The sequence below is a fragment of the Ochotona curzoniae genome, unplaced genomic scaffold (genome assembly GCF_017591425.1).
Source record: "Ochotona curzoniae isolate NIBS_2020 unplaced genomic scaffold, NIBS_Ocur_1.0 scaffold_3208, whole genome shotgun sequence".
Lineage (NCBI taxonomy): Eukaryota > Metazoa > Chordata > Mammalia > Lagomorpha > Ochotonidae > Ochotona > Ochotona curzoniae.
In genome coordinates this window covers 44,607,271-44,634,707 of record NW_024467106.1, presented here as the reverse complement: position 1 = coordinate 44,634,707, position 27,437 = coordinate 44,607,271, and the positions used below count along the sequence as shown (strand labels likewise).

At 38.3% G+C, this 27,437-nt stretch overlaps 1 protein-coding gene across 1 annotated transcript; it reads left to right on the top strand.

Moving 5' to 3' along the window:
- The first annotated feature begins 909 nt into the window (after nucleotides 1–909).
- On the top strand, nucleotides 910–5,801 carry LOC121144973 (non-histone chromosomal protein HMG-17-like). The gene is made up of 2 exons (XM_040963606.1): nucleotides 910–954; nucleotides 5,400–5,801. The coding sequence occupies exons 1-2, from the start codon at nucleotides 910–912 to the stop codon at nucleotides 5,799–5,801; spliced, it is 447 nt and encodes a 148-aa protein (XP_040819540.1).
- The last annotated feature ends 21,636 nt before the right edge of the window (nucleotides 5,802–27,437 follow it).

Here is a 27,437-nt window from a genome sequence, read left to right as displayed (position 1 = left end):
TGAGGATGCAGTGTAGTATGCATTTCTGCTTCTAGACAAAGATGGACTTATAATGAAACTGTTTACTATATCTTGACGATAGGATGCTGGACTCTCTGTCATTGTCCATGCCCACAATGATGGACATATGACTGAGTATGAAGAACCATATGTTTGTAATGATATAGAGGAACTAGGTGGGGGCGGGAATTGGGATAAGGGAAATGGAACTGTATCATAAAATGATAATAATAATAATAATAAAAAGTTTTAAAAAAAAACTCCTCTCTTCTGCCACTACTGTTTACAAAGTATAAGGGGCTGTAGATGGTCTGTAAATGAGTGAGAACAGTTCTATTTCAATAAAGTTTTATTTATAAACAGAGGCATGTGATTGAATATCACTAGGCTGTGTGGATTGTTGATTTCTGATTTCCTAGACCTTTGGAATTTTATTATTCCAATATGAATTGTATTAATGTATGTATAATTTACTTGAACAAGACACAGGAACTGAGAGGTGGACAGATACAACAAATGAAGCATAAGACACCACTTGGAATTGTTTTGTGCTCTTGGGATTCCAATTAACTACAAGAACTTTCTAGAAAGCAATGTAATATTAGAGACAATCCGATAGTGCTAGTTGAGGAATCTTCCATTGAAAAACATTATCAAAGCAAAAGCATTTACCGTTAGTGGACTGGAGATTTGAAGTGCTGAGGAATAATTAGCTGCTTAAATACCATTTCCAATCTCCTGAAAAGTAAGTGAACTAGTATACTAGCAAAAGGTCAATGAGATGACCCACCTACTTTTGTTTCCTCCTGTAGGCCACATTGCAGGTTTGGCTCTTGGAATTTCCAGTTTTTGGGGGACCAGAAAGGGAGTGGACCTGAAAGCTGGAAGGGAGACGGTCTCCAACTAGGAATGACAGTAATCGGAGTACAGGACCGGGAATTGTTCCTGAAAAAGGTAATGGGTGGGAGTCTATGATTAGATAGATACAGGAATCTGTAATTAAGTCAATGCAGGATGTTTGTCACAGTGCCTCTGATATTAGAATGACAGAAACAAAATGACTATGGTAGAGTTGAGTTGATATAGCAAGTCATATCATTGGAAGTATGAACACTTTGAATAAAACTCCTTACATTTTAAAGGTCCAATTCATATTTATCCTAGTGTAAATGAAAAATGAGAGTGTTCTCTGCATATCATTTGTTCAGGGTACCCTGCCAGAGCATCCGTGGTCTACAATTATTACAGGGCCCTCATTTCCCAGCTTCTAGGTGGAGACATGGAGCTGAGTTCAAGCCAATGGAATGTGAGTGGAAATAGTTGACATCACTGTTGGGCCTGACCTGTAAAATCACTCACTGACTTTTCTGCCTTTTCTTTAAAAAATTCTCATTGTGTTTGGTTAAATTTAGATACCAAAAGTTGAAAGCAGCAGAGCTTCTAGCAGCTTAAACTTTTGGTAGGTGCAATGGAACAGAAATATCACCGCATCGTTCCAACATACAGTATAAGCTTATTCTGTGTCAAGAACTGAGATTTCAGAGTTTATCTCTTATGAGAAATAGCATTGGCTTGACAATTCTATTGACAAACTGTAAATGGGCATTGCTGTAATAAGGAAAGGGGTTCCCTGAAAGAAGCAGTTTTAGAGAAGAATGTGGGGGTTCACTGAATGAGAAAACACTACCATTAGCAAAAAGTTATTTTTGTTTTTATCTAAAATATGCTTCTCATAGCAAATCAAATTTTTGGAAATAGATTTTTCTGTGTATTATTTTCTTTGTTGTCAAGTAATTTCAACTTAAAAATTCCACTTAAAAAAACCTTTCAGAAATAGAGAAAGTAGAAACAAATTAGAAAGCAAACAAGCATGAGCAATGTAGAAGCTTCATTGCCTACAAACTAGAAAATTAAATTAAGCCATTTCCAGGGTAAATATCAGAAATGAGTCAATAATTAATTAGCCAAGTCAATTCTGTTGTCTAAGGAGGCCGTTATCATTAGGTCAATCTAGATACCTTGGCTATCTACTTCCTCCCAAATGATAATGAAGCCTATTTGAAACGTGATTTAATTGCTTATATTTCTGATTTCTCATTTTTGCTTTTCTTTGAGTCAGGCGTTTGGAATAGTATGGTTTTTGAGGTAGATATTTTCTAGGTGAAATTATGCTCACACTGATTTGTAAATTGTTTATTTGAAACTGTGTGTGTGTGTGTGTGTATAGGAGAGAGAGATCTCTCACTTACCAGTTGAGTACTCAAATGTCTACAACATGGGACTGTCCAGATGAAAGCCAGAACTCAGGAACATGATACCAGAGTGCACAACTTACGAGGGTTTCACAAGCAGGTCTGGGGCTGTGATCCGGGGATTCTGGCACCCCAAGATGACTCAACCTGTGTGCCACAACATCTGCTAGCTTTGTTTGTATTTTATGACCAAAGAAATCACAGGCTTTCTCATAAAGATACAAAGCAATTTGTTATGTACAACTGTTCAGTTGTAAATAATCAACCTTTATTAGAAAAACACCGTTGAACTATCAGTTAAAAAGAAGGCTTGCTAGGATATTCAGTATTGCCATTGCATTAAAATACCATGTTTTTCCAGGATTGAAGCCAAATACTGTGATGTTTATGAGCACTTTTGTTTGCCAAGACATGATTTCAGGGATCAAATAAATAAATAGGGTAAGAGAGGATTTCTTGTAATGCATATTTCTGACAGATGACCATATTCAGGATATATATTTTGAAACTTCTAAAAATAAGGATCAAAAGATTTCAGCAAGCATTCAGAGAATGACTCAATGTTTTTGGTTATCAAAGAAATAAAATCAAAACAACTGTATGAGGTTACCATGCATCTACAAGAATGGCCAAAAATAAAAGGCAGATAATAGCAGGTATTGAAAAAGATATAGAAAAGCTGAAACCCTCATATACTGTTAACGAAATGCTAATTGGTACAAACACTAAAAATTGGTCATTGCTTTCTAATAAAGTTAACCTGCACATACTATATAATTCAGTATTTACACTTTAAATATATGTAATATGCCCAGGAGAAGAGTTACATAAGATACCAAAATACAGGAATCTTTACAGAATTGTTTTTAATAACCTTGAACTGGAAACCACTCAGATTACTCTCAATAGTAAAAAGGCATAAATAAATTATGGTATGGTTATACATTAGAATACAACAATAGGAAACAAGTTGGGCCCAGCGTGGTGGCCTAGTGGCTGAAGTCCTCACCTTGAACGTACCAGGATCCCATATGAGCACCAGTTCTAATCCCAGCAGTCCTGCTTCCCATCCAGCTCCCTGCTTGTGGTCTGAGAGAGCAGTCAAGGATGGCCCAAAGCCTTGGGACCCTGTGGGCACCTGTGTGGGAGACCTGGAAGAAGTTCCTGGCTCCTGGCTTCGGATCAGCTCAGCCATTGTGGTCACTTGGGGAGTGAATTATCAGATGGAAGATCTTCCTGTCTGTGTTTCCTCCTCTCTGTATAACTGATATTGCAATAAAAATAAATAAATCTTTAAAAACCCCAACTATTTCTCCATACCATGACATCATGTTAAATGAAAGCAGCTAGACTCACAAAAGAAATATGACATGACTGCATCAATGACATACCAAAAATAGAAAAAAATGATCTCTGATGTTAGGAATCATGAGAATAATTACCTGTGGGTAGGGGAATAAAGGGTGGGAGCCAAAGAAGGGCCTGACATTTGTGATTTGTACGTTTTTGCATGTTTTACTTCAAAGTTTACTGGAAGAGGGGAAAAGAGTACAACCTCTGATGTCAGATTGACTGGTTTCTTTGGCCAGTTAAGTTCTTAGGAGAAGTTATTTAGCTGTTTTTTTGTCTCAAGTTCCTCATCTGAAAAATGGGAATTATGTAACTAGTTTACTTATTGACTGTTAGATAAATGTAAGCATGTATGCAAAGTTCATCAAATATTACCAGGCATACATTTAACATGAACAAATGCCAGATGCAGTCCTTGTTGTCATTTACTCGGGGAAAGCCTAGTTGATATATATTGCCCTACAGTGTCCTAGGTCTAATGTGAGAATGAATATAATGACCAAAAAAGCCTGTGATAATTTTATTTTGCTTTTTTAATTTTTTGACTCTTTCACTTTAAAGTAGGGAGTTTCTCAGAAAAACCAACATGGCCAACTCCCAAAGCAAAAGAAAACCTATTTGAAAATGATCGTGTAGGCCCAGCTAATATAAATATTATTGCTACAAAAGACATCTGTAAGTAGGTTAGAGTGTTCAGAAAAAAAATGATCAGATTTCAATTATGTAAGGCATGAACCTTGTCATAAAAAATCTGTCATACATTGCTCAGTCGTGATGGAAGGGATTAGTCAATTTATTCCTGTGTGGGAATGAAATGGAGGTTTGGTTTGTTTGTTTGTTTGCTTGTAGTATGCGGTTTTTAAATTCATAACATTTAAAATTTTTACCTCCAAAGTATAATGTTTTCTACTTCAGAAATCCTCCATTGCTTAAAATGCTCTCTACTATGCCTTTGTGCTAACACTTGATCTCATTAATACACAACTTCATCCTGTGTTTGCTTTTGTATCAAAAATTGGGTCAGAAAATCTAAACCCCAGCCACCAATATTAGACTAGGTAATTGAAACACAAACTTGGACCTTTTCCAATATTTGTACCTAATTTAGTATTTGACTAACAGATCCAACCAGAGAATTCTTGAAATACCTGTTGACTATATTCAAATTAGGAAATACCATCTAATGGTTTTAATTTAGCTATGAAGTCTCAGAGGAGAAGAAAAAAGCATCTTAGGGCTTGATGCAGTTTCTCATCATGAATCATTTGTACTATGTGAAAACTGAGTTCAGTTCTTGTGTTATTTTTATTTAGTATCCATTCCTCTTTCCTAGGTTGCACACATCAAGAGGAAGTAGCTATGCCTATATTGTTATTATTACATTATTAATGTTTATATTGATGCCTTGGACATTGTGATAAATAGATATTTCTTGTATAAGTAAAAGAGTGTAAGAATGGATCGATCTGGACCAAAATTCTCAAATAGCACCTGACTAAAAACCCATTGTTGAAAAATAGAAAGCCCAAATAATTTGGCTTTTGAGCTATGGACACTGATTTGAACATTGAGATTAAAACAAGGAAATTGTTTTAAATAGTTGATCTCAGGTCTTCTTCATCTCTTTAATGAAAGACTTGAGGTGAAATGATTTGCCAAAGGTGAAAATCCCTGGCTCACCAGGGGCGAGCTGAGAGCACTTTTTGCCTTTTCCCCACGAGTGTAGGGATGTCAGAAGACTCGTAGGAAAGATGGCCTCTGAAAGAGTGTCTCTTTGGAGCAGTGTGAAGAGGTGAGAACAACCCTTGGACCATTCCAAACCTGCATGCTGCCGCTGCTGGCACCACCACGCCCAGGAGAAAGGCTGCAGGGAATGCTGAAGGAGATAAGGCCGAAGTGAAGGACAAACCACAGAGTAGATCCACCAGATTGTCTATTAAGCCAGCTCCTCCAAAGCCAGAACCCAACTCTAAAAAGGCTCCTGCAAAAAGGGGAGAGAAGATACCCGAAGGGAAAAAGGGAAAAGCCAATGCTGTCAAGGACAGGAATTACCTTGCAGAAAATGGAGATGCCCAAACAGGCCAGGCACAGAAAGTTGAAGGAGCTGAAGATGCCCAGTGTAGTGTGTGCATTTTTCATAACTGTGTACTTCTAGTTACTGTACAATTTGAAATGTTATTTCTGTATCAAGTTCCATAAAAATACAGAATTTTGTTTTACTTTTTTTAAGCTGTTTTGCTAACACACAGAGCACTTTGTTGTTTTTTGGGGGGTATGGGCATAGGTCATGAATGGACGCTGTCTGAAGCTGGGTTGTTGTGGTGAATACTATCCCCCTTGTAGTCTGGAGAACTTCTGGCTCGCAGGAGGGATTCCCTGCCTTGGGCAACACAGCCACCAGGGCACACAACCTGTGCCATGGAAAATCTAATTCAGTTTTATGTCTTCTTCCTCCTCCCTATTTGTCTTCAGCACAGACTTAACTCCCTTAAATCCAAAGACCTACTGGGACCTGACCACCCAAAATTTGTTACCAGAATGACAGGCAATCTAGACTTCAAAGAGAACCCATTGAGCTGGTGTCCCTCAAAAGCATGAACGTTCCTTTAATGGATTGTGGATCTTCATATTAAGCATTCTGCCATTTTCATTTTATTTCCTGAAAGTTAGGGTTGGCTTGTGACAAGTTGTTAACCAACATGCTAAATGTGAAATGCCAACCCTAACTCTAAACTTTCCCTTTTCAGCGCATCAAATGCAGGTTTATAGTGGCTGGTTGGTAGTCCATGCACGAGGGAGGTGAAGATGGGTGTATGCTCTTCAAACTGTCTGCCTGTGTCCTGCCTGAAGTACCATGATTGCTTATTAAAAGGATTTTTAATAAAGCTAGGGTATAGCTTAAAAAATAATGCTTCTGCGGGCCCGGCGCGGTGGCGCAAGTGGTTAAAGGTCCTTGCCTTGCACGCCCGGGATCCCATATGGGCGCCGGTTCTAATCCCGGCAGCCCCGCTTCCCTTCCAGCTCCCTGCCTGAAGCCCGGGAAAGCAGTCGAGGACAGCCCAAAGCTTTGGGAACCTGCACCCGCGTGGGAGACCCGGAAGAGGCTCCTGGCTTCGGATCGGCATAGTATCGGCCCGTTGCGCTCACTTGGGGAGTGAATCATCGGACGGAAGATCTTCCTCTCTGTCTCTCCTCTCTGTATATCCGCCTTTCCAATGAAAAAATAATAAAAAAAATAAATCTTTAAAAAAAAATAATGCTTCTTCAAGATGGACTATGTGAGTGCAGGGTAGAGAGGGACCAGGAGGCTGTCAATGAGGTCTCTTAGCACTGTGTGAAATTCCCACAGAAGGTAAACAGGCATGCACTTTGGAAAGTGAACCACAGCTGTTATAAAATAGTGATTTTTAAAATTAAGAAATATTTTGACTATCCAGATAGCAAGGTATTGTGTTTAATGTATTTTTCTTATGTCAGACTTTTAAAAATTGATTTTCAGGCCTGGCACAGTAGCCAAGCATCTAATGTCCTTACCTTGCACATGATGCTGGGATCCCATATGGGTGCTAGCTCGTGTCCTGGCAGCCCCAATTCCCACCCTGCCTATTTGGGAAGCTGGCACTGGAAGATGGAAGATGAGCTTGTTTAGCCAGGGCATCACTTCTCACCCCCTCAACTTTTTGACAATATTTTTGAACTGTAATTTGAGGTGGTGAACAATACAATAATAGCTAGAATGATTTGATACAAATGTCAATGAAGTCGTGTCCAGATAAATCAAGAAATAGAAAGTATCATTTGACATTTCAAGTGTCTAAAAAAATAGCTGCCTAGGGTCTACATAAAATTGGATCTTCAAAATCTAGTTGATGCCAGGACTAGCAATGCAGATGGAACAGTTATGTAGATTCATCCATTACAAAGCAAAAATACAATTTTGACAAAGAGATAGTTATTCAACTTTCATACTTCTGGCTGAATCTTTAATTCGGTGATTTGCTGGTTTGTGAGACAGTGGTAATGCCTTGAATTCATCGACAACTTTTCATCAGGCAGACATTCAGGAATTCAATGGTCCAGGACTTTACTGGTTCTCAGCTATTGTGTATGTGTCTCATGTAAAGGCATTGCCATCACTTACCCTCTAAAATACCACAGGACTCTCCTATTTCTCTTTCAAAAAGTGATACCAAACAAATTTGGACTTTTAAGATGATCAAACTTTTTATTTGAATTCTGATTTATTGATCTCTAAATGAGGCTACAATATAATAAAGTTTTTATTTTTAAACTGAAGGAAATATAACAAATTATGTTTTGATTTCCTTTTTACATAGTTTTTCCTAGAGTCTTTGGCATAGACTTACTCTTTCTTTAAAATAAAGGGAGTTCTCTGATATTCGTAGATCAATTTTTTTCAGTATTCAAGTCACAGGTGGTGCAATTTGGAAAAAATAACCAAGTCCTCCAATTTGTTCAATCATTTCAGTGGTATCAAGAACATTCACAGTGCTGTGGAAGCATCACCCTTACCTGGCTTTAATACTCTTCATGTCTTGAGAGGCTGAAGTTCCATGGCTAGTAAACAGTAACTTATCCCACTCTGTACTCTTAAGTGCTTGCAATTGTCATTCTATTTTCTGTTCCTCTGAATGTGACAACACTAGATACCTCATATAACTCAAGTAAGTGGAAGTATACCACCTTTTAGCATATATTCCATGAGGTTCATCTCTGTTATAAAAACATGCATCAGAATTTCCTTCATTTTGGCCTTGAATAAATAATATTCCATTGCTTGTATGCACAGAACTTTGTTCAGCCACTCATCTCTAGACATGTAATTTGCTTCCACCTTTTGAATATTGCCAATAATGCTGTCTAGAACGTACATGCACCCGTATCTCTTACATTCCCGGCTTTCAATTTTTGGGGGTAGATAGATAAAAGTAGAATGACTGTGTGGATTATATTTCTATTTTTTAAGGTTCCAAATTGTTTTCCATAACACCCACAGCATTTTGCAATCCTAGTCACAATTCATAGAGTTCAAATTTCTTAATGCCATCACCAACTCTTGTCATTTTTTCTTCTTTAGTTGATATTACTATCTTAATGGGTATGAGTTTATTGTGCTTTTGGATTGCACTTTCCTGATTGTTACTGATGTTGAACATTCTTTTCCTTAAATAAAAAGTTTATTTATTGAAAGGAAAAATAAAAGAAAAAGAGAGAGAGACAGAGAGAGAGAGAGAGAATTAATTTTTTACTGGCTGAATCATTCCCCAAATGCTGCAATGGCTGACACAGGCCAGGCCAGGGCCTAGAACTCTGTTTTGGTCTCATACATGGGTATAGAGGCCCAAGATTTGGATCATCCTCTACTGCTTCCCCAGATATATTAGAGGGGATTGGGTCAGAAGCAGAGCAATGGGAACTCAAGCTGGTACCCATATAGAATGCTGGCATTGCAGGTAGAGGCTTAACCAGCTCTGCCAGGGTACTGGTTTCTGGGCAACTTCTCAGTTTTGCTTACTCCAACTACTTTATAAAAATATCTAGTCAATTCACTTGAACTAGATATCCATCAAATGGACATTGAAATTTTGATTGGAAATAAGTTATTTTTGTTAGTTTTTTCTTTGTTGAATGTGTAGCATCTTTTAAAGATTATTTGTTTATTTGAGAGGAGAGACAGAAAGAGAAGGAGAAAGGGATCTTCAATCTACTGGTTCACTTCTTGAATGACTGCAACAGCCAGGGCTGTGCCAGGCCAAACTCAGGGACCCCGAATTCCATTCAGTTTTCCTGTGTGAGTGGCAGGGGCTCAGACACTTGGGTCATCCTCTTCTGCTTTCCCAGGTGCATCAGCAAGAGGCTGAACTGGAAGTGGAGGAGCCAGAATTTGAAGTAGAGTGCCAATATGAAATGTTGGCATTGCATTTGACAGCTTAGCTTGCTGTGCTACAATGTCAGTCCCCTATAAATAAGACGTTTGATACAATAAAGATTTTATGTTAAATTTGAACATAAAAAGAAGCGGTCACAGACAATTTTACATGCCTTTTCAAAACGGGACAGCAAAGTATTTTATTCTGCATCTGCATTGGTGCTTGGAAAATTTCAGAATTACAAAACACTGTTGGGGTGTTCGAGGATAGCAAGGTTTTAGGGACTGTAACAAATATAATTGAAAACATAAGAATAATGAGAGTTTGGAGATATAACAAACTTAATCCATGGGAATATTTTTATATCCTAACCTATCTCTAGTAGAAAATCTGTGACATAACATATTTTAAATTTGCATTAAAGTAAAAAATTTAAATATGTCACTGAATAAGAAGTTTAGTGAGTAAGAAACAAAAGGTCTTAGTTTAGTCGGAATATAGATAATGACTACAAATAATGAATGGAAAAATGATTATTTCAACCATTTATACAGTACATTTTAAAGTAAAAACTACGGTAGTATAGCCTTCTTAACTGTAGGTTTGACAAAGGTATAAAGAACTATGAATTTACAGAAAGGGAAGGATTATAGCCCAAACATATGGAATGATATTATTTCTCAGCTAAAGAAAAAAATTGTATATTTGTTATTTTAAAACTGGAACTATTTCAATAATTTGCTTTGTGAATAACCCAAGATGGATGGCTAAATAAGCATATGTAATTCCCCACTTACTTTAGCAATGATCAATATTCAGTTCCTGACTCCATTATTTACAAACAAAACTAGATGCAAATTCAGTTTCTGAAACCCAAATTCTAGTAGTTGAGTTGAATGCCAATTGCAATGCCACCAATAAAAACTGCCAGTTATTGTATCTCGTGGTTAAGTACTATGCGTCATCATACCATTTGATGTAATTCTCAAATCCGGAAGTGACTTAACTGTGCTATGTCCTAACTAAATGTATAGAGTCAAGTGAGTAGCACCTATGTTATACCTCTATACTGCCAACCCAATCCAAAGATGCGAAATTAATTTATGAGTGTTTTCTCGCCTTGTTCTGCTACTATTAGGAAAGCAATTGTCTTGCCAGAGCAGTGATCATTCTTGGAATCAATGTGTACTTAATTGAGCCAACATGAAGGAGCAAGTCTTTCAAGGAAATCCCCAAAGACAGATTATTTTCCTAACAAGTGGAGACCAAGTAACGGTGGTTTCTCAATGACTGGGAGACATTTGACAGGACAAAAATTTGGAAGTTGTGGTTTGCAGGGATGTGTGCAAAGCTCAGCCTAGTAGATATCTGAATAACATTACAGCAGATAACATTTTCTATGGGAGAAAATACAGAGATATATATTTGTAACAAACAAGAGCTCCAGCAGGAAAAATTAGGCTAACCCTTGAATGTTGATGCCATTCTTAAAGCACTGTCTCCATAAAATACACAGAGATGCTACCTGTAAGATATACAAACGCAGTTCTTATTCCTGTATTCCACACTCATTCCTGTTACCACACTCATGCCACAGTTGACGGGGATAAACATCTGAAAAAATATATACTTTTCAGTATAAGAAAGCAGACTTTAGCCCTTTGAAAATGCTAAGGACCATCATTCCAAACTTCATTATTCCTAAGCTTTATTCACTGTTGATAATGAACAGCGTTTTGTACAAGCTGTGTTGTAGTAAAGAAGAAGAAAATCCAAAATCAGACTTTTTTTTTAAGATTTATTTTTATTATTATTTTTTTATTGGAAAGGCGGATATACAGAGAGGAGAGACAGAGAGGAAGATCTTCCGTCTGATGATTCACTCCCCAAGTGAGCGCAACGGGTCGATACTATGCCGATCTGAAGCCAGGAGCCTCTTCCGGGTCTCCCACGCGGGTGCAGGGTCCCAAAGCCTTGGGCTGTCCTCGACTGCTTTCCCGGGCCACGGGCAGGGAGCTGGAAGGGAAGCGGGGCTGCCGGGATTAGAACCGGCACCCATATGGGATCCCGGGCGTGCAAGGCGAGGACCTTTAACCACTTGCGCCACCGCGCCGGGCCCACAAAATCAGACTTTTTAGGGCTATGTTTTTCTATGACCATGACCAAAAAAAGAAATGGTATTTGCATATTGTATTGTGCCAATGCTATATATTATCTCACAGGGATCATTTTTCAGGGCTATTCTTTTCATTTTGGTATTACTTGCAAAAATTGAGAGGGAGAAGTTCATTTGTATATGGAAATGCAACTCTGTTTATGTAGCCTCCTCAATTTTAGGTAGAGCAAATGTATATTCCTGCCAACCGTAACATTCTCTTCCCATCCCTCAGATACTTTGCCATCATCTATTAGCAGCTGCAAATGCAACCTTCTTTGTCATCTAGAAAAAGTTGCACATAGCCATTAGATTGGGCAGGCCATATTTATATAATCAAGTGTTACTTAGCGCTTATAATAATATCAGAGGGTAGGAGAGAGGAGTGTTAAACTAACCTCTGAACAAAGAAGGTTGGCAAAATATTTGAGAATTTTATTGTTAATATGTTTGGCCGGTTCACTATTTGTAATAGAGGCTCTTTTCAAGTTCCTATTTTTCCTACAATTTAGGGAAAGCACAAGGAACTCCAGACCTTCTCACTTCTGTTGGAGTTTTATTGAAAGGGAGCATGGAAATGAGGACGAGTCAATGCCACAGCCTGCAGTGCTCAGAGAACCGGGCACAGAGATGAGATGCTGTGTCTTCTCCTTTGTTTCATGTCTGTTTTCAATTAGCAGCTCCATGTTGAATGTTGTATTTCAGCATCTGTTTTTAGAGATGTAGAGTGAATTAGATATGGATGGCCGTTCTTCCATGTGCTCATTAGTCCCTGACAGAGGGTAACTGTGTGGGGTTCTGGCAACCCCAGACTGAGTGTGACAATCAGGGTGATTTCAGAAAGTACACAGAAAAATCATGAGGTAGCATGTGGTAACTAAACACAAAATAGGACCTTCTATCTCCCAATGTCATTTCCTGTTTTACTAAAGTGTCCCCCCAAAAGGAAATAGAGGCGTGAATTCTCCAAAGCCTTGAAAAGTAGCACACTTGTACTCGTGGATATTTTTAAGGACGCTACAAAGGGAGATAAAGTACTGCAGAGTACTGAGAGAAGAAAGACTATTGAAAAATTCTTATTTCATTGTTGTCTGCTTAAAAGTTTCTTGTTGGTAGCAGTTAGCTAATGCTTTTCTACATCTTTCTCAAAATTCTGGCTATAACAGTCTATCAACCTTTCTCTTGGTAAAGTTGTGTTCCTTCCTTAGCTGAACTTGATGTCTTTGTATATCAATCAAATCATCTAATCTCTGCTTCTGGTAGCTTCCAATGTTTAAGTCTAACTGTACTGCAATTGTTGGAACAGAAACTCAAGCCCTATAGCATGCCAAGCAACAAAGAATATTTTATTTTTGAATATTTTGCTTTTGGTAGCAGGACAAGGAGTCAAATACTTCTATTTCAATAGTTTTGTCTTTGTCACATGTCTTGGCAGCAGATATAAGGGAGATGTTAAAAGTCATGGAAAGTAGAACTCAAAGGTAATACAAATTATCTAGGAACTTGTTCAGGCCAGCTTAGGCAATAAACTTTTTTTTTTAACCTCTTACAATCAACTCCATGGTAGAATATGGCCTTTTTTATACAAAAGACAGTCCACGACATCAATAAGAAACCAGCCCTGAGAACATTAATACCCAGTGTTTGCCAACCATGATCAAAAGACATACAAGAGTCTAGCATGCTAACAGAAAATTCTGATGTTATTTGGAAATATTTAAATCTATACCAGATTTTCTGATGTATAATCAAAGTATTACAATTAGAGAGAAACCAGAGGAATATGTACAGTTTAGGTAAAAATGAGGCAATAATTGGAATTTTGCACTTGGTTTCATTGGCTGCCAACAATCTGAATGGTGCACAATGAAATCCATAAAATGTGTTGCCAAATCTCTGGTCAATTGAAACTGCTGCATTTTATTCTCTGGTAAAAATGTCTTAGTTTTGGCTATGTGATATTATTTGTCTCATCTGGTTTCTTGGAGACTGAAGGTCTCTTATTAACTATACTAATAAATAAAGGAGGGAGCAGAGGCACCGAGGGAAACCATCCAGCAACAACACCCACTGAGGTCACCGTGGTGGTGATGACCGGTGACTGCAGGCCCCAGGAGAGGTTCAAGGATAAGGAATGTGGAGCTAGTTGAGGGTGAAAGCTGACCTGCAGATGGAGTTGCCTATGCTCTTTGAGTCAGTCTCCTCCTCTTCCAACATGAACTTCTTGTTTGATTACATTTAGATTGCATGTGAACTCACAATTTAATACAGTTCATTGTCTGTAAGATGTTGCCTCTACTCCTCCTCCTCCTCTACATTTGATGTGTCTAAAAAGGACTGTGTGTGTTTATGTATGTATACTTATAACAGAGAGCCTACCAATTAGTTCACTCCCCAGATGCCCACAGGCTGGGAGCCAGGAACACAAGATCCTTCTTCCATGTAGGTCTCAGAGACCAAGTCATTTGAGCCATTTCCATGACAGTTCGAGTCTGCTTTAGCAAGGATTACAATGTCAGGAACTGAATTCAGGCACTCTAATGCCACTTGTACCCCATGGGCATCTCAACCACTAGGCTAAATGTCCACCGCTGGACTATGGTTGTGTATGTCCTAAAACATTCATTTAAAAGGCAGAATAATGGAGGTGTGATGATAGTGAGATCTGTCAACTGCTCCATTTCACAAATGCTGGCAACATTTGGGTCTGGGCCTAACAGAAGCCAGGAACTCCATATAGATCTCCCCTGTGGGTGGCAAGAACCCAGGTAATTCGATCATCTGGTGCCTTCTAGACTCATTAGCAACAAGCTGACTGGAAGCTCTGAATAGCTGGGACTCAGATCAGTCACTCCCATATGAGGTATGAGTGTCACAAGAAGTGAACTAGCCCATTTTCCTACAGTGTGCCTACCTCTGCACTGTATATTATAATTTAAAGTGATTTATAGCAACTGTTGCATCAATGTAGATATCATTGACTGTGTGTGTGCACGTGTGTATGTGAGAGTAAATGAAGAATGTAACTTGCATTTGGGGAAAATAAAATCTTAATTTCAAACAGTAGTGGAACATTATTTCAACACTTAAAAACAACATGATGATGGAGAAGGAGTGATGAGTTAATAAGTGTATAGTACCACCTCCAAAGTGGACATTAAGATCAACCGACTGTATATGGTAACAAAGCAGATTTGAGAACCAAGGCAAATGGTTTAATGTTTGCCCATATGTGTTTTGTGAGAAATGGCGTGTCTTCAACTTTGTAGATGCACAGAGGACAGCAGTGTGCAGAAAAAGCACAAGCAGTGACAATTCTGAGCAGGAAAGTTATTCAGAAACTTGGCTTCTGGACCTGTGGCAATTCTAGAAAAATGTTTACTAATTTTTATTTACATTTCTCTCTATGTCCAGATGCGTAAATTTGATTTATAAATGAGATGGAAAAGGCATTTTCAGTAAGAAGACAAAGAATATTTTGACTTTATGTATTTCTAATTTCTACATAATTGGAAATATTTTGCTTCCTTGTTCTCAAAGTAATTCAGCACAGCATCTTAAGGGCCTTACTGTCAAGCTTAGATTCGACAAGTTGTAATGTATTACTGTAAATTTACATTTTGAAAAAAATTAGCTATTGTTGCCTAACAAAAATAGATGATGTTAGTGAACACTCATAGATTAGCTCTCCTGGTTTTATAAGCAATGAAGATGGAAACAAAATCTGTGGAAATGGTTCATAATTAGAAGGAGCTTTGTGGCTTCTTTCTAAGGTTAATATGAGGATTATAAATGATTTATAAAAACAACCCTAATCTAATTTCTGTTTCAAAATATATCCTCTATAAATACTAATTTTATTAATAATAAAATTCATGCATTTGTGTGAGCAACACAAAGTGACCTGGAGTGAATAAACCCATTTTATATTTATATGAATCAAATGCAATTATAGGATGATGAAGTTACTTGCCCAAACTATAGCTTTCTGTGCTAGAGCCAGAATAGAATTTATTCTTCTCAATTCAGTATGTTTATTTATTGTGTTTCCTACCTACAGGCTACCCCACTGGGTCTGTCCGTGATGCAAAGATGCAGTGGAATTACATAGACATTGAGTTTACCCTAATTCAACAGCTAAGGTCTTTGGGAAAATAAGAGAGAGCAACAGAGATCAACTTAAGCAATAAACCCATGTTCAGAGTGAGTGTAGAATCGGTCATTTGGCTATTTTCTTCCCTCCGTTACCTTAATTGTCAAGTGTCTCTCATGACATGACCACCTCAGCTAACTGAGAATGACCACTGTCTAGAAACATGCATTTTGGGATTTTGGGCCCAGAGCAATAGCATAGCAGCTAAAGTCCCTTGACTTGCATGCTCCAGGATCCAATATGGAGTCTAACCAGGTTCTAATCCCAGGGTTCTGCTTCCCATCCAGCTCCCTGCTTGTGGCCTAGCAAAGCAGTTAAGGATGCCCCAAAGCCTTGGGACCCTGCACCTATGTGGGAGTCCCGGAAGAAACTCCTGGTTCCTGGCTTCAAATTGGCACAGCTCCAGCCATTGTGGCCGCTTGGAGAGTGAATGAGCGAATGGACAATCTTCCCCTCTGCCTCTCATCCTCTCTGTATATCTAACTTTCCAATAAAAAAAATTTTTGAAAAAAAATCTTAAAAAAACAAAAATAGAAACACACATTTTTCAAACAGCATGGCCCTTGGACATAAGTCACCTACTTCATCGAATGCTTAATGCAAAGACTACACTGTATCCTTAGGCAAACAACAACCAGCTTTGTCAGAGTTACTGAGAGGCAGAAATCAGCTGCCCTCGTGTTTGCTTGTTAGTGTGTTTGCATAAATAATTCATACTGTACTTCATGGGCCAGAATACTTACGGAATTCTCAAAGATATTGCTGATTGCATCTTTAAGTGTCAGAGCTTGGGCTGAATAAAGGAACATGGGTTTGTGGGTGGGGATTAACAGGATGCATGAGAGAGGAGCAAGACAAGCAGAAAAACAAGTTGGGAAACTGTTCAAGGCAGTGCTTACAGAAGCATCTCCCAGGCACCAAGGTCAAAGGATAAGGGACCAATAAGAGATATGAAGGAGGCAGAAACACATGGTAAGGGTAATTAGCCATGGAATATTCTAGAGAAATTAAATCTTAATTTGATTTTTTTTTAGTCTGATAAATTGGAGTGATTATGAGAAAAATGGTAATTAAAAAAGGAGAAGTACAATGTGAATTCTTCTATCAGTTTGAGCAATGGTTAAACAGCGCATGTGATGGGGTTAGTTTGATATATACTGAAATCGGAGTACTCAATGTGGAGTTCTTGTGGTGGAGATATCCAGGAGGTATAAAACTTGAGGCTTGCACTGAGAGGATTTAACATCCCCTCTTTTAATATAGTGGATATACAGTTGACCTTCCTTAAATTGAGGGGTATAAAATAAGAGAGTGATAAATTTTAATATTTCAGATTAGATGGGTTCCAACCTCACTCATTGTTTACCCACAACAGTCCTGTGTTATTCTTTGTTTCTCTGAAAGCCCAGCCTGGAGCAGATAATCCTGACTTATTGCCTTCTTAGGAACTGTGTCCCTAGGAAGCTAAAGTGAGACGAAGGGAGAGCACGGCAGAAAAGTTAAGGGCAACTTGTTACAGACCTTGCATTGAAAGCAGTGGCATAGCTAATAATAGCAGCAAGCGTTGTGGGTTGTAAGTCAGCACGCACTGTTCTAAGATCTTTGCATAAACTGAATATAACCCCACAAGATGTGCTATTGTTATTCTCCCCATCTTATACATCTGCACCTCGGGGTCTCCAACTTATCGAGGGACTGAGGTGCATAATTCATCATTTACAGAAAAGATTCAGCTCCGTAGCCTCTGCAATTAGCCATTTCATTGTGACCCAAGGAATACAAGGAATCTTCGAGACAGAAGAGGAGATTCATGGGAAGGCAGTGGGCATGGGTAAGAATGAAGACCTTGGAAAAGCAGTCGAGTTTGTCACCAAGAGGTACTTGAGTCACGTTTGAAAATGTGATAGGAATTCATAGGAATTCATAGGAATTTATCCTATGAACTGAGGGTTGAGTGAAAGCTCAGATTGCCAGTAGAGGAGACCAGAATGGAATTGAGGTTGACTTCCAGGAACATTTGCTATTGAAGGTGCTGGGTATTGTTATAGTGTAATACTCCTGTACCTTGGTTTCCTAATACAAGAGTGGGAGCCTGAGTTCAGGGAAACAGAGGCCATCAATGACAGGCCAGGTAGTAGCCTGGTAACACAATCGCTCAGGTACACCTCAGCCCAAAGCAAAGGTGACGTCCTTGAGGCTCAACATCATCAAAGCTAGATTAAGAAGCAATACATGACCCATTAGACAGTAAAGAAGCCTTCAGGTACAAGAGTCACGAGCAGATTTTCATCTTTATTTTTTGTTACATTTCTGACTGCCCTCAAAATGGCAGAAAGAGACACTTTTGCCAATCTTCTTCCCTTCTCTCCTCCCACCTCATTATCTGAGTTCAGTCTTTATACTGCATTTTCAGTGCCTTTGGATAGAAAAGCCAGCTCTTCAAACCATAACATTGGCAGCAGTTTTCTTCCTACAGTTTGTAAAAATTAAATCACAAATCAAAAGAATATGAGCCAAACATGCCACAGCCATTTGGATTTACTTGAAAGGGAAGTCGTCAACACCTCCCTATCTTGGCTGATGAATGGATCTGATATTTCAGACTTATTTCTGGGTTCTTTCATGACCGCAAGACCAAAACTAATCAGTCCAATTAGACAAACTTCCAGATTATAGCTCTGAAGTCAACTCAACAAGTAACATATCCAACAATATAATTTGCCAAGTATAATTTGAAGGATGCCGCCGAGGGGGGAGGTAGGGCACTTCCTGATTTATCACAGAAGCTAAGCCATATTCCAGTCTGAACACAAAGAAGGAGAAATAAAATTTGATTTGGAGCACTGTAAGTACTGATGATCTTGTTTTCCTGATGCTACCAAAAAAAAAAAAAAAGGAAAATAAAGCTGAGGTTTATATCACCAATAAGAGCCCTCACAATACTTACAAAATATGTAAGCACATTCCAAAGATGTTATTTAGCTGTAACAAACAAGTAAACACATCCAAAGAGAACTAGGACAATATATAGATCAATATTTATTTAATGATAATGGTAGGATGGTCTTTCTAGGCATGGAAAGAAACAAAAACATAACAAAAAAGATTAAGAGAATTTACTGCATGAATACTTATTTTTTTCAGTACAAAAACCACCATAAACAAAATCAAGGCCTAAAGCCATTGGAAAAATAAAATCGCAACATATATGATAGTCAAACAGCTTATATCTTCAGGTTTACTTTTTGCTAGCTTTATTGGAGTGCAGTTCATAAACCATACAATGCACCCAAAGTGTACAATCATAGTTTTTTTTTTTTTTTTTACTATAGTGGCAGAATTCTGCAATCATAACAAATTTGTTACCTCCAAAAAGAAATTTTTGTACCCTTTAAGTCACTATCCATTCCATTTGACCCTTGTAGGCTTGGGGTCTTTCCACTTTCTGCCTCTATATATTTGCCTATTGAGAATGTTTAATATTAACCGAATCATAGAAACAGCGCTTCTTTGTGATAGGCTTGTTTCTCATTCGGGAGGGAGGAGAGTCCAACTGTCCTAAAGAACACTTTGAGACTGCGTATTTGGTGTTTACAATGCTTATCCAATAATTTTCCCTTAAGGAATTTATCCTATGGAAGTTATCAGAGAGATGCACAATGATTTATGTATGAAGACATTCATAAAGCATTATTTGTAACAAAAAATGGGAAATTTTTAATGCTTGGAAATAGCAGAGATATAAATCCATGTCTACTCAGTAAAGTACTACACCAACAGAAAATTAATTGCAGGAACTAATCAAAGTCACAGAAACATGCTCATGATATATTATCAAGTGAATGAGAATGTTCAACAGGTTCTCAATTATGTTAATATATACATATATATGTATGTATATATATGTGTGTGTGTATAGAGACACACACACACACATATACCTGCATACATAGATATGTATGGAATTGGCTGTCTCAACTTGTGAGTTATGTGTTTATGGATTCAACCAACCGCAGATAGAATATGTTAGAAAGTATCACTGCATCTGTACTGGATACACATAGACTTGTTTTCCTTCTCATCTTTCTGTAAATATTACAATACAGCAATTATTTACATAGCAATTTGCATTAAATTTTTGTAAGTAATCTAGAGACGTTTAAAGTATGTTAGAAGGGTGTGTTAGGTTATTTACAAATACTCTGCTGTTTTGTATAAACGACTTGAATATCCATGAATCTTGATATCCAAGGGAGGTGTGGAACCCAAAGCCTTGTCGATGTCAAGGAATGACTATGGATATGTCAACGCCATACTATGTGTCTGCATCTATATATTAGCTGCTTAGTGTGGTTTTTTTTTTTTGGATAAAGGATGAGAATCAGGTAATCTATTTTCTGATTCATGCTATTTTGCAATATCTAGGGTTTTTTTTTTTAAGTAATAAGCAATTATGACTTCCGTAATACCAAACAGTGAGGACTTAATTTTAGCTTGTGGTTTGGTACCTTTGTGATCTAGTCTGGAATCTGTCACCCGTTCCTTGGATAACTTCACACCATTTGTCTACTATAGTTGCCTGATTTGCAAGGTCAAACTGTTTATTAGATAACTGTTAATATGATTGCTAGCTCACAATGTACTAACTTACTTGTTCACTTTTACCAAGTAGGTACTGCTTGATGTCACCAAATCATCCAAAGATCATTGGTTTCAGGAGCATGAGCCATAGGAGAGGGGTACCAGAGAATACCTGTCCATCCAGGACTGGTTTTCCAAGCTTGCCCAGCCTCATGGTGATATATCCAAATCATGAGGAATGAAGAAGCCATGAGATCCTGGTTCATTTCATGTTGAATGAAGTTTCAAAATAAGTCATAATACTAAGACTATGTATTTCATGAGGGCACGGGCCTAATCTTTTTGTGTATTATTCTACACTGGAATTTGGCTGTTGTGTAGACCTAATAAATATTTATTAAAGGCATGAACCACCATTGCCTCTCAGCCTTTTGGCTAAAAACAAGTATAAATGCATGAACCAAAGTGTAAATGGAATAACTCCTATGAAAGCACTGTAAGCATTATAAAACTAAGCACAAATTACAGCCATTGTAGCTCATCCTAAAAGTGAAGGCCATTCAGAATTTTTATTTAACTTTTATTTATTTTTATTGGTGAACCAATTTTATGCTTTTCACAATGCAGCCTAGTGCTGATCACCAGCCTACCTTCCCTCCTGCCCACACTCCCCACCCACACTCCTCTTTCCTTCTTTCTTCTTAAAAATTTTTACAATGGTATGCTTTCATTTCACTCCAAAATCACAGACTTATAATTCCATTAGGTAAATTAAGTCAACAAATATGTAGTAAGGAAAAAATAACCTGCTGTTCTTCGAGAATATAAGCAAAGGCTACAAGCAATAATTAAATCTCAAAATGTCAGTCTTGTTCATATAGATTGCATTTTTTTGTTTACTTATCACAGATCAGGGAAAACATATGACATTTTTCTTTTGGGAAATGGTGTGTTTCACTAAACATAATGGTTGTAAGTTGCATTCAGAGTTTTGTGTTGCAAAAGACAGAATTTCATTGTTTTAATGGTTGAATAATATTCCGTACTGTATATGTATGTACCTCCCATTTTATTTATCCAGTCATCCAGACATCTGGATTGATTCCCATCTTAGCTATTGCAATTGGGACTGCAATAAACATAGATATACAGATAACTCATATGATCAATTAAGCAAATAAAGGGAATTGATTGATTGTCATGGCTGAATGATTGAGTGACAGGGATAGTTTCAAGCGTGGCTAGATCCTGGATTTAAAAAAAAATATTTTGCCTACTCTTCCTGAAAACTTACAAATTGACAGGGTTTTTTGGTTGTTGTTTATATCCTCCTTGGGAATTGAATAAAACTCCTAATGAATCTTCTCTAGTTTTGAAAACACAGACTGCCTCCCCATTCCAAAATGGTCAGAGATCTTGACCCTGCTCACACACGGAGAGAAGTAAGAGTGGAAACCTTTAAGAGGATGTGTTGTGGCATGGGATGAAGATTTCATCCTGAAAAACAGGGGAGTTGGCAGCTGGGCTGGGAGTAGAGGAATTTTGCTGCTCAAACTCAACCCCTGGAGGAAACTGACAACTAGTTCCTCAACTGGCAGAGGGGTAATTTCAAGAAAACTGGGCAAGCAATTGCTAGGACCAAATACCAACTGAAAGTTTTATTGCGCTCTTATTGGGGAATCTTATCACATACTTTGAACTAATCAGGAAGAAAAAAACCCAGAAAAATCAGAAAAGGAAGGGAAGAGAAAGGGAAGATAGAGGGGAGGAAAAGGGGAAAGTAGAGGAGAGGGCGGAGAGGGGAAGAGAGAAAAAGAAATGGAAATGCAACTGAAAGAAAACAGGAGCGGAGGAAAGGGGAGAGGAATGGAGAGTAGAGGCGAGGGGAGAGCAGAAGAGAGGGAAGAAGGGAGAGGAAGGGAGGAAAGTGAAATGGAGGGGAGGAAGGGGAGAAGAGGGCAGAGGGGAAAAAAGAGGAGGGAAAAGGAGGGGAGAGGAAAAACAAAGACAATCGGGAGAGGACAAAATTCTTTCCTAAAATCTTTATAAGCAATAATGCTCATTTCCATGAACTTTTACTCACACTTTATTTGTACTTATAAATAAGTGTTACCTATTGGCAAATTCCAATTAAGAATTGTACATTGCCATGGCAGAATAAGACATGGAAAAATATAGCCTGAACTGAAGAGAAAAAAACAGAGACTTTGAAAGGGACAGGCTTTGGGGATTTGAAAGCCCAGCAGAACTCAGGTCAAATTTGCTCACTGAGGAAGCAATTGCATGCTGCATCTTGAGCAGCTGAACTGCAGGCTTGTGCTGCCAGGAAGCATGAGATTTGGAGATCCATGTTAGGTCAGAAGGATTGGAGATAACTGTGTATGTTCAAAACAGACCAGGCTACCCTAGACAGTGCAGATCAAGGTAGTAGTAATGATGGACCAACACCATCTGCTGAAGTCCTGACTCTTCCTGAACCCTGGATGAGTGAGCCACTGCCTGGCCTAATGATATCTGGCATTCTATCAACTTGGCAAGTAGAACCGTAGAGCTAGGGTTTAAAAGTGCTTTAACTTTTCCTGCATCTGAGTGTCATAGGTGGAGTACACAACTTCATATTTGGCAGTTGTAACCCAAAATTAGCCAGTTAATGAGTGTTTGCTGAAGACTACTGCAGTATTTTACTGGTAAGTCGGGCTTCGCTCTGAATTACTAGGAATTCCACCAGTGCTAGAAGGGGTGCATAGTATTCATGATAAGCGGGAGAGTGGGTCCTGCTGTGCTTTTCAGTAGCCAATATGTTAGCTGTTTAATTACAAATTATTGTAAGTTCACGTTATCATTTTAGTTTGCTCTGATTTGTTCAGTCAACCCTGTGCAGGGTGATGATACATATTTTCATCAATAGTTTTAACTTATAGTTTCCTTGTATATAAATAGATACAAATAGGCATTACAGAATGGCTTGAATATCAAACATCTATTGCCTATGGCTATAACAGATGTTTGAACACTCCTCCTCCACCCCCATAAGCTTCTCTAGTGGTATTTGATTGTGAGCATCATTTTTCCTACTAGAAATTCGGAATAGAAGAGTTAGGTAAACAACAGAGTGATCTGCTGTTTGGCAAAGTGGTCCTTTGTCAGTATGTTGGAGGACAGAGGTCTACAGGTTGTGTTCCTCGAGTGTCTGAAGCCCATGGCTTTCCTCTCCACTTATTCTTTGCTCTTTGTTACCAGAAATTCTAGGGATAAAACATGAAATTCTGGTTGACCAGTTTCAGTGTTGGAACAACATATGTGGGATAAGCTCAGTGAGTCTTCCTATAGCATCAGAAAAATATTTTTTCATAATTTATAAATAATTTTATAAGTTATTTTTGCAAAGGAGTTATTTATTTGTATATTTATTTATTTGGAATGCAGTATTTCTGTAGGGATGGGGAGGGGTTTTTATAGACTTGTTCATTCCCCAAGTGGTTGCAATGACCTGGACTATGCCAGGCTAAAGCCAGGATCCTGGAACTCCATTTGTGTTTCTCATGTGGGTAACAGAGATCCAAGCACTCAGACCATCCTCTGTTGCTTTCCCAGGTGCAACAGCAGAGCAGCCAGGACTGGGACTGTTGCCCACATGGGATGCTGGGATTGTAGGTAGTGGCTTAACACAATATGCTGCCAAATGGACCCATAAGCTGTATCACTTTTTAAAGATAATTTACATAAGGTATAATTTCTACTTTGCCAGTAAGTAGTTTACTACTACTGATGTTATATTTGATTCCTGGAGTAATGTTTTAAAATTAGAAAAAAGCCCTAAGTACTTTAGGACATTCAGAAAATAATGTAAAACATTTCGTTGTATATACCACCCACAATGAATAAATAACATTCAATAATATTCCATTGTTTTATGTTTTTAAAACTAAAATATTATTTATCCAGCTGGAATCCCTTAATAACTCATCTCATTTCCCATTCCTTGGAGATAAACATGCTCATAATTCTGGTATGCATCCAATATCTGAAATATGTTGCTGTACTTTTTAAAAAGATTTTATGTATTAATGTTTTTATTGGCAAGGGCAGATATACAAAGAGAAGGAAAGAGAGAGAGAGAGATCTTTCATTTGCTGGTTCACTTCCCAAGTGGCTGCCACAGCTGGAGCTAAGCCAATTTTAAGCCAGGACCTTCTTCCAGATCTTCCATGTGAGTGCAAGGTCCCAAGGCTTTAGAACATTCTCAAATGCTTTCCCAGGCCACAAGCAAGGAGCTGGAGAGGTGCAGCTGGCCTGGCGCCCACATGGGATCCTGAATAGATGAGGATCCACTTTTAAACATAAGTGCTCCTAAGATAAGTTATGCTACTGTTTGAAGGACAAGAATACTTGAATGAGAGGCTGACGTTGTGGTGCAACAGACTAAGCTTCTACCTACACTGTGACACTTACATCCTGTTTAGGTGCCAGTTTGAAACCTGGCTGCCCTACTTCCGGTACAGCTCCCTGCTAATGCACCTGGGAAAACAGTGGAAGAGAGTTATGGGAACCCTGCATCGATTTATTGGACTTGGCCTGACACAGCCCCAGCCATTGAGGTAATTTAAGGAGTAAGTGACTGCAATGGCTTGAGCTGAGCTGATCTGAAGCCAGGAGCCAGGAACTTCCTCCAGGTCTCCCACGCGGGTGCAGGGTCCCAAGGCTTTGGGTTATCCTTGGCTGCTTTCCCAGGCCGCAAGCAGGGAGCTGGATAGGAAGTGGGGCTGCCGGGATTAGAACTGGCACCCATATGTGTTCCTGGGGCATTCAAGGTGAGGACTTTAGCCACTAGGCCACCGGCTGGGCCCAGTAGTAAATAAATATTTCTTTAAAAAGAATATTTGTTCTACTTAAGAGGCACTAGAATGTAGACACCATTTGCTTTTTAATTCAGTATTATCCTTTGAGATTTATCTTCATCTGCAGATCTACTTTATTAATCTCAGCTAGTTCAAACTTTATATAAGAAAGATGTACTTAAAGACTTGTTATGAAAAAGCTGCATTCTATTTATCCATTCCTGTATTAGTGGACCCATTAAAAGATGCAGTCAGCTATCAACTTACTTTTTTGTTGTATCCTGGTGGAAGATTTTTCTCTCCCTTTCTTCCACCGACGTTACATTCTGTTAGAAGCCCTTCTTTCTCCCAATCTCAAGGGTCCACCCACATTTTAGACTTCATAAGATGTTGAAAATTCCCTGGCCTTAGTCTATAGAATCTACAGGTTCACAGGATTGTAATCTCTTCACAATGTTCATGAGGTGGTCCCAAGGACAGCACTGTACTTCATTTGTAGTTGATAATTTTTGGTAAACACATGACTGGTTGATTCTGTGCCACACCTTAACCTATATCAATGAATTATGAATGTGGCTTCAAAATAAAAGACTCAGACTAAGTCCTCCCCAGCCTTTGTGTCCTCCCTGATAGACCTCATTGCTTCTTGTGGTCGAGTAGTGGTGTTCTACCATTTTAGGTAACAGCAGCATTTTAGGTAACGTCTCAATTTCAAATACACTAAACTTTTTTCACCTAGAACTACTTGCCTACATTAAAATCTAATATGAAGTGATCATTGTTTTAGTTCTAAACTATATATTTATTTTAAATTGAAGCAGTCATACTTTTCTGCCCTTAAAAGCACCTGCCCTTTTGGTTGCTCTGCCACTTGAACAGACATGAGAACCACTGTGTCAGCTTTATAAAACAAACAAGCAAAAATTTAACCCACTACTTTCATAACTAATTCTTTTTGAAAATGTGTTTCAAAATAGCAAAAATTTTAAAGCTTAAGAGTGGTCTTACTTATTGTATGGTCTTCCCAGATAATAAAACCTAGAATTCCATATGGAACCTTCTGCCTAGTTCAACCTAGGCAACCTAGGGATTTTAAGAGATCTTTGAGAGGCTTAGTGGGAAGGGGGCAGCCACAGGCTGGACCCAACACTGGTAATTCTGTTGCCAGGAAGGCTGGCCAATTGAGAACTCTCTTATTCCCCAGAAGCTTGCAAAACCCAAACTTTCTATCTTCACATGCACAAGAAAAGGAATTACTCTGCCTTGCCACCCTGAGAGTCGCCTGAGCCCCAGCTGTGCCTCTGATGACCCAGCGGTATGCTTATGTTCCACACACCTACTGCTCTGCCCCTGGTCTCTGAGTACACTGGAAGAGCAAGGGCAGCTAAGGAGTATGTGAGCTCTGTGTTTATACAGAACTCTTGTGGAGTGTCTTGGGCTTACTGACATTCTTGATTGGAGCTTCAAGAAAAGTTTCTTGAATCTTATGGGACAAAGTGACCAGGACTGGCATGTGGATTTCATATAAATAAGCTACTTAACTACTCACAACAACTATAATGTTCAGGTTTGAGTATTATTTCTGCTTTACAGATGATCAGGAAGCTCTGAAATCTGGAAAAATTAAACAATTTTTCTGAACTCACAAAGCCAATTAAAGACAGAGGTGAGGCTTAAACTAGGAATGATTAAAAAATCTGAATTGATACCCATGCCATAATATATCCTCTCTCTAGGCAAATATATTCATTTATTAAAAGATCCCATTTCTATATTTCTATAGAAGACTACAGGGAACTATCCAGAGGGCACTTATCACATGAAAGGGTTATAGAAAAGACTGGCCTTTTTTCTTCTTTGATTTATCCATTTATTCATGTTTAAAAATTATTTTATATTTATTTCATTCTAAATATTAAAATTTTTAAAAAAAGACCACTTGATGTCTGCCACTGAATTGTTTGTAGCCGACACTCAAACGATTATGATTCAGTCTTACAGGGGTCCTGGGAAAGCAATGTGCAATTTTTATGGGAGTCAAGAGTGTGAAAGTTAGCTTTGAAGAATTGTGTGTTTAATGCTAAGATAACAGCTTAACCTTTGAAATTGTGTAGAATGGAGAAATCAGAAAGACCTGCTTTAAAATCTTCGATCTGTGTCTGGTGTGACTTTTGGCAACTAGCCTAGTGTTTCTGAGCCATCGTTCCCCTATGGGAG

Bases quoted from the DNA above. Each gene is read 5' to 3' on its own strand.
- LOC121144973 (XM_040963606.1), top strand. From the start codon at position 910: ATGACAGTAATCGGAGTACAGGACCGGGAATTGTTCCTGAAAAAG. The intron at 955-5,399 runs GTAATGGGTGGG...TGAAGAGGTGAG, and splicing joins GGGAATTGTTCCTGAAAAAG to AACAACCCTTGGACCATTCC.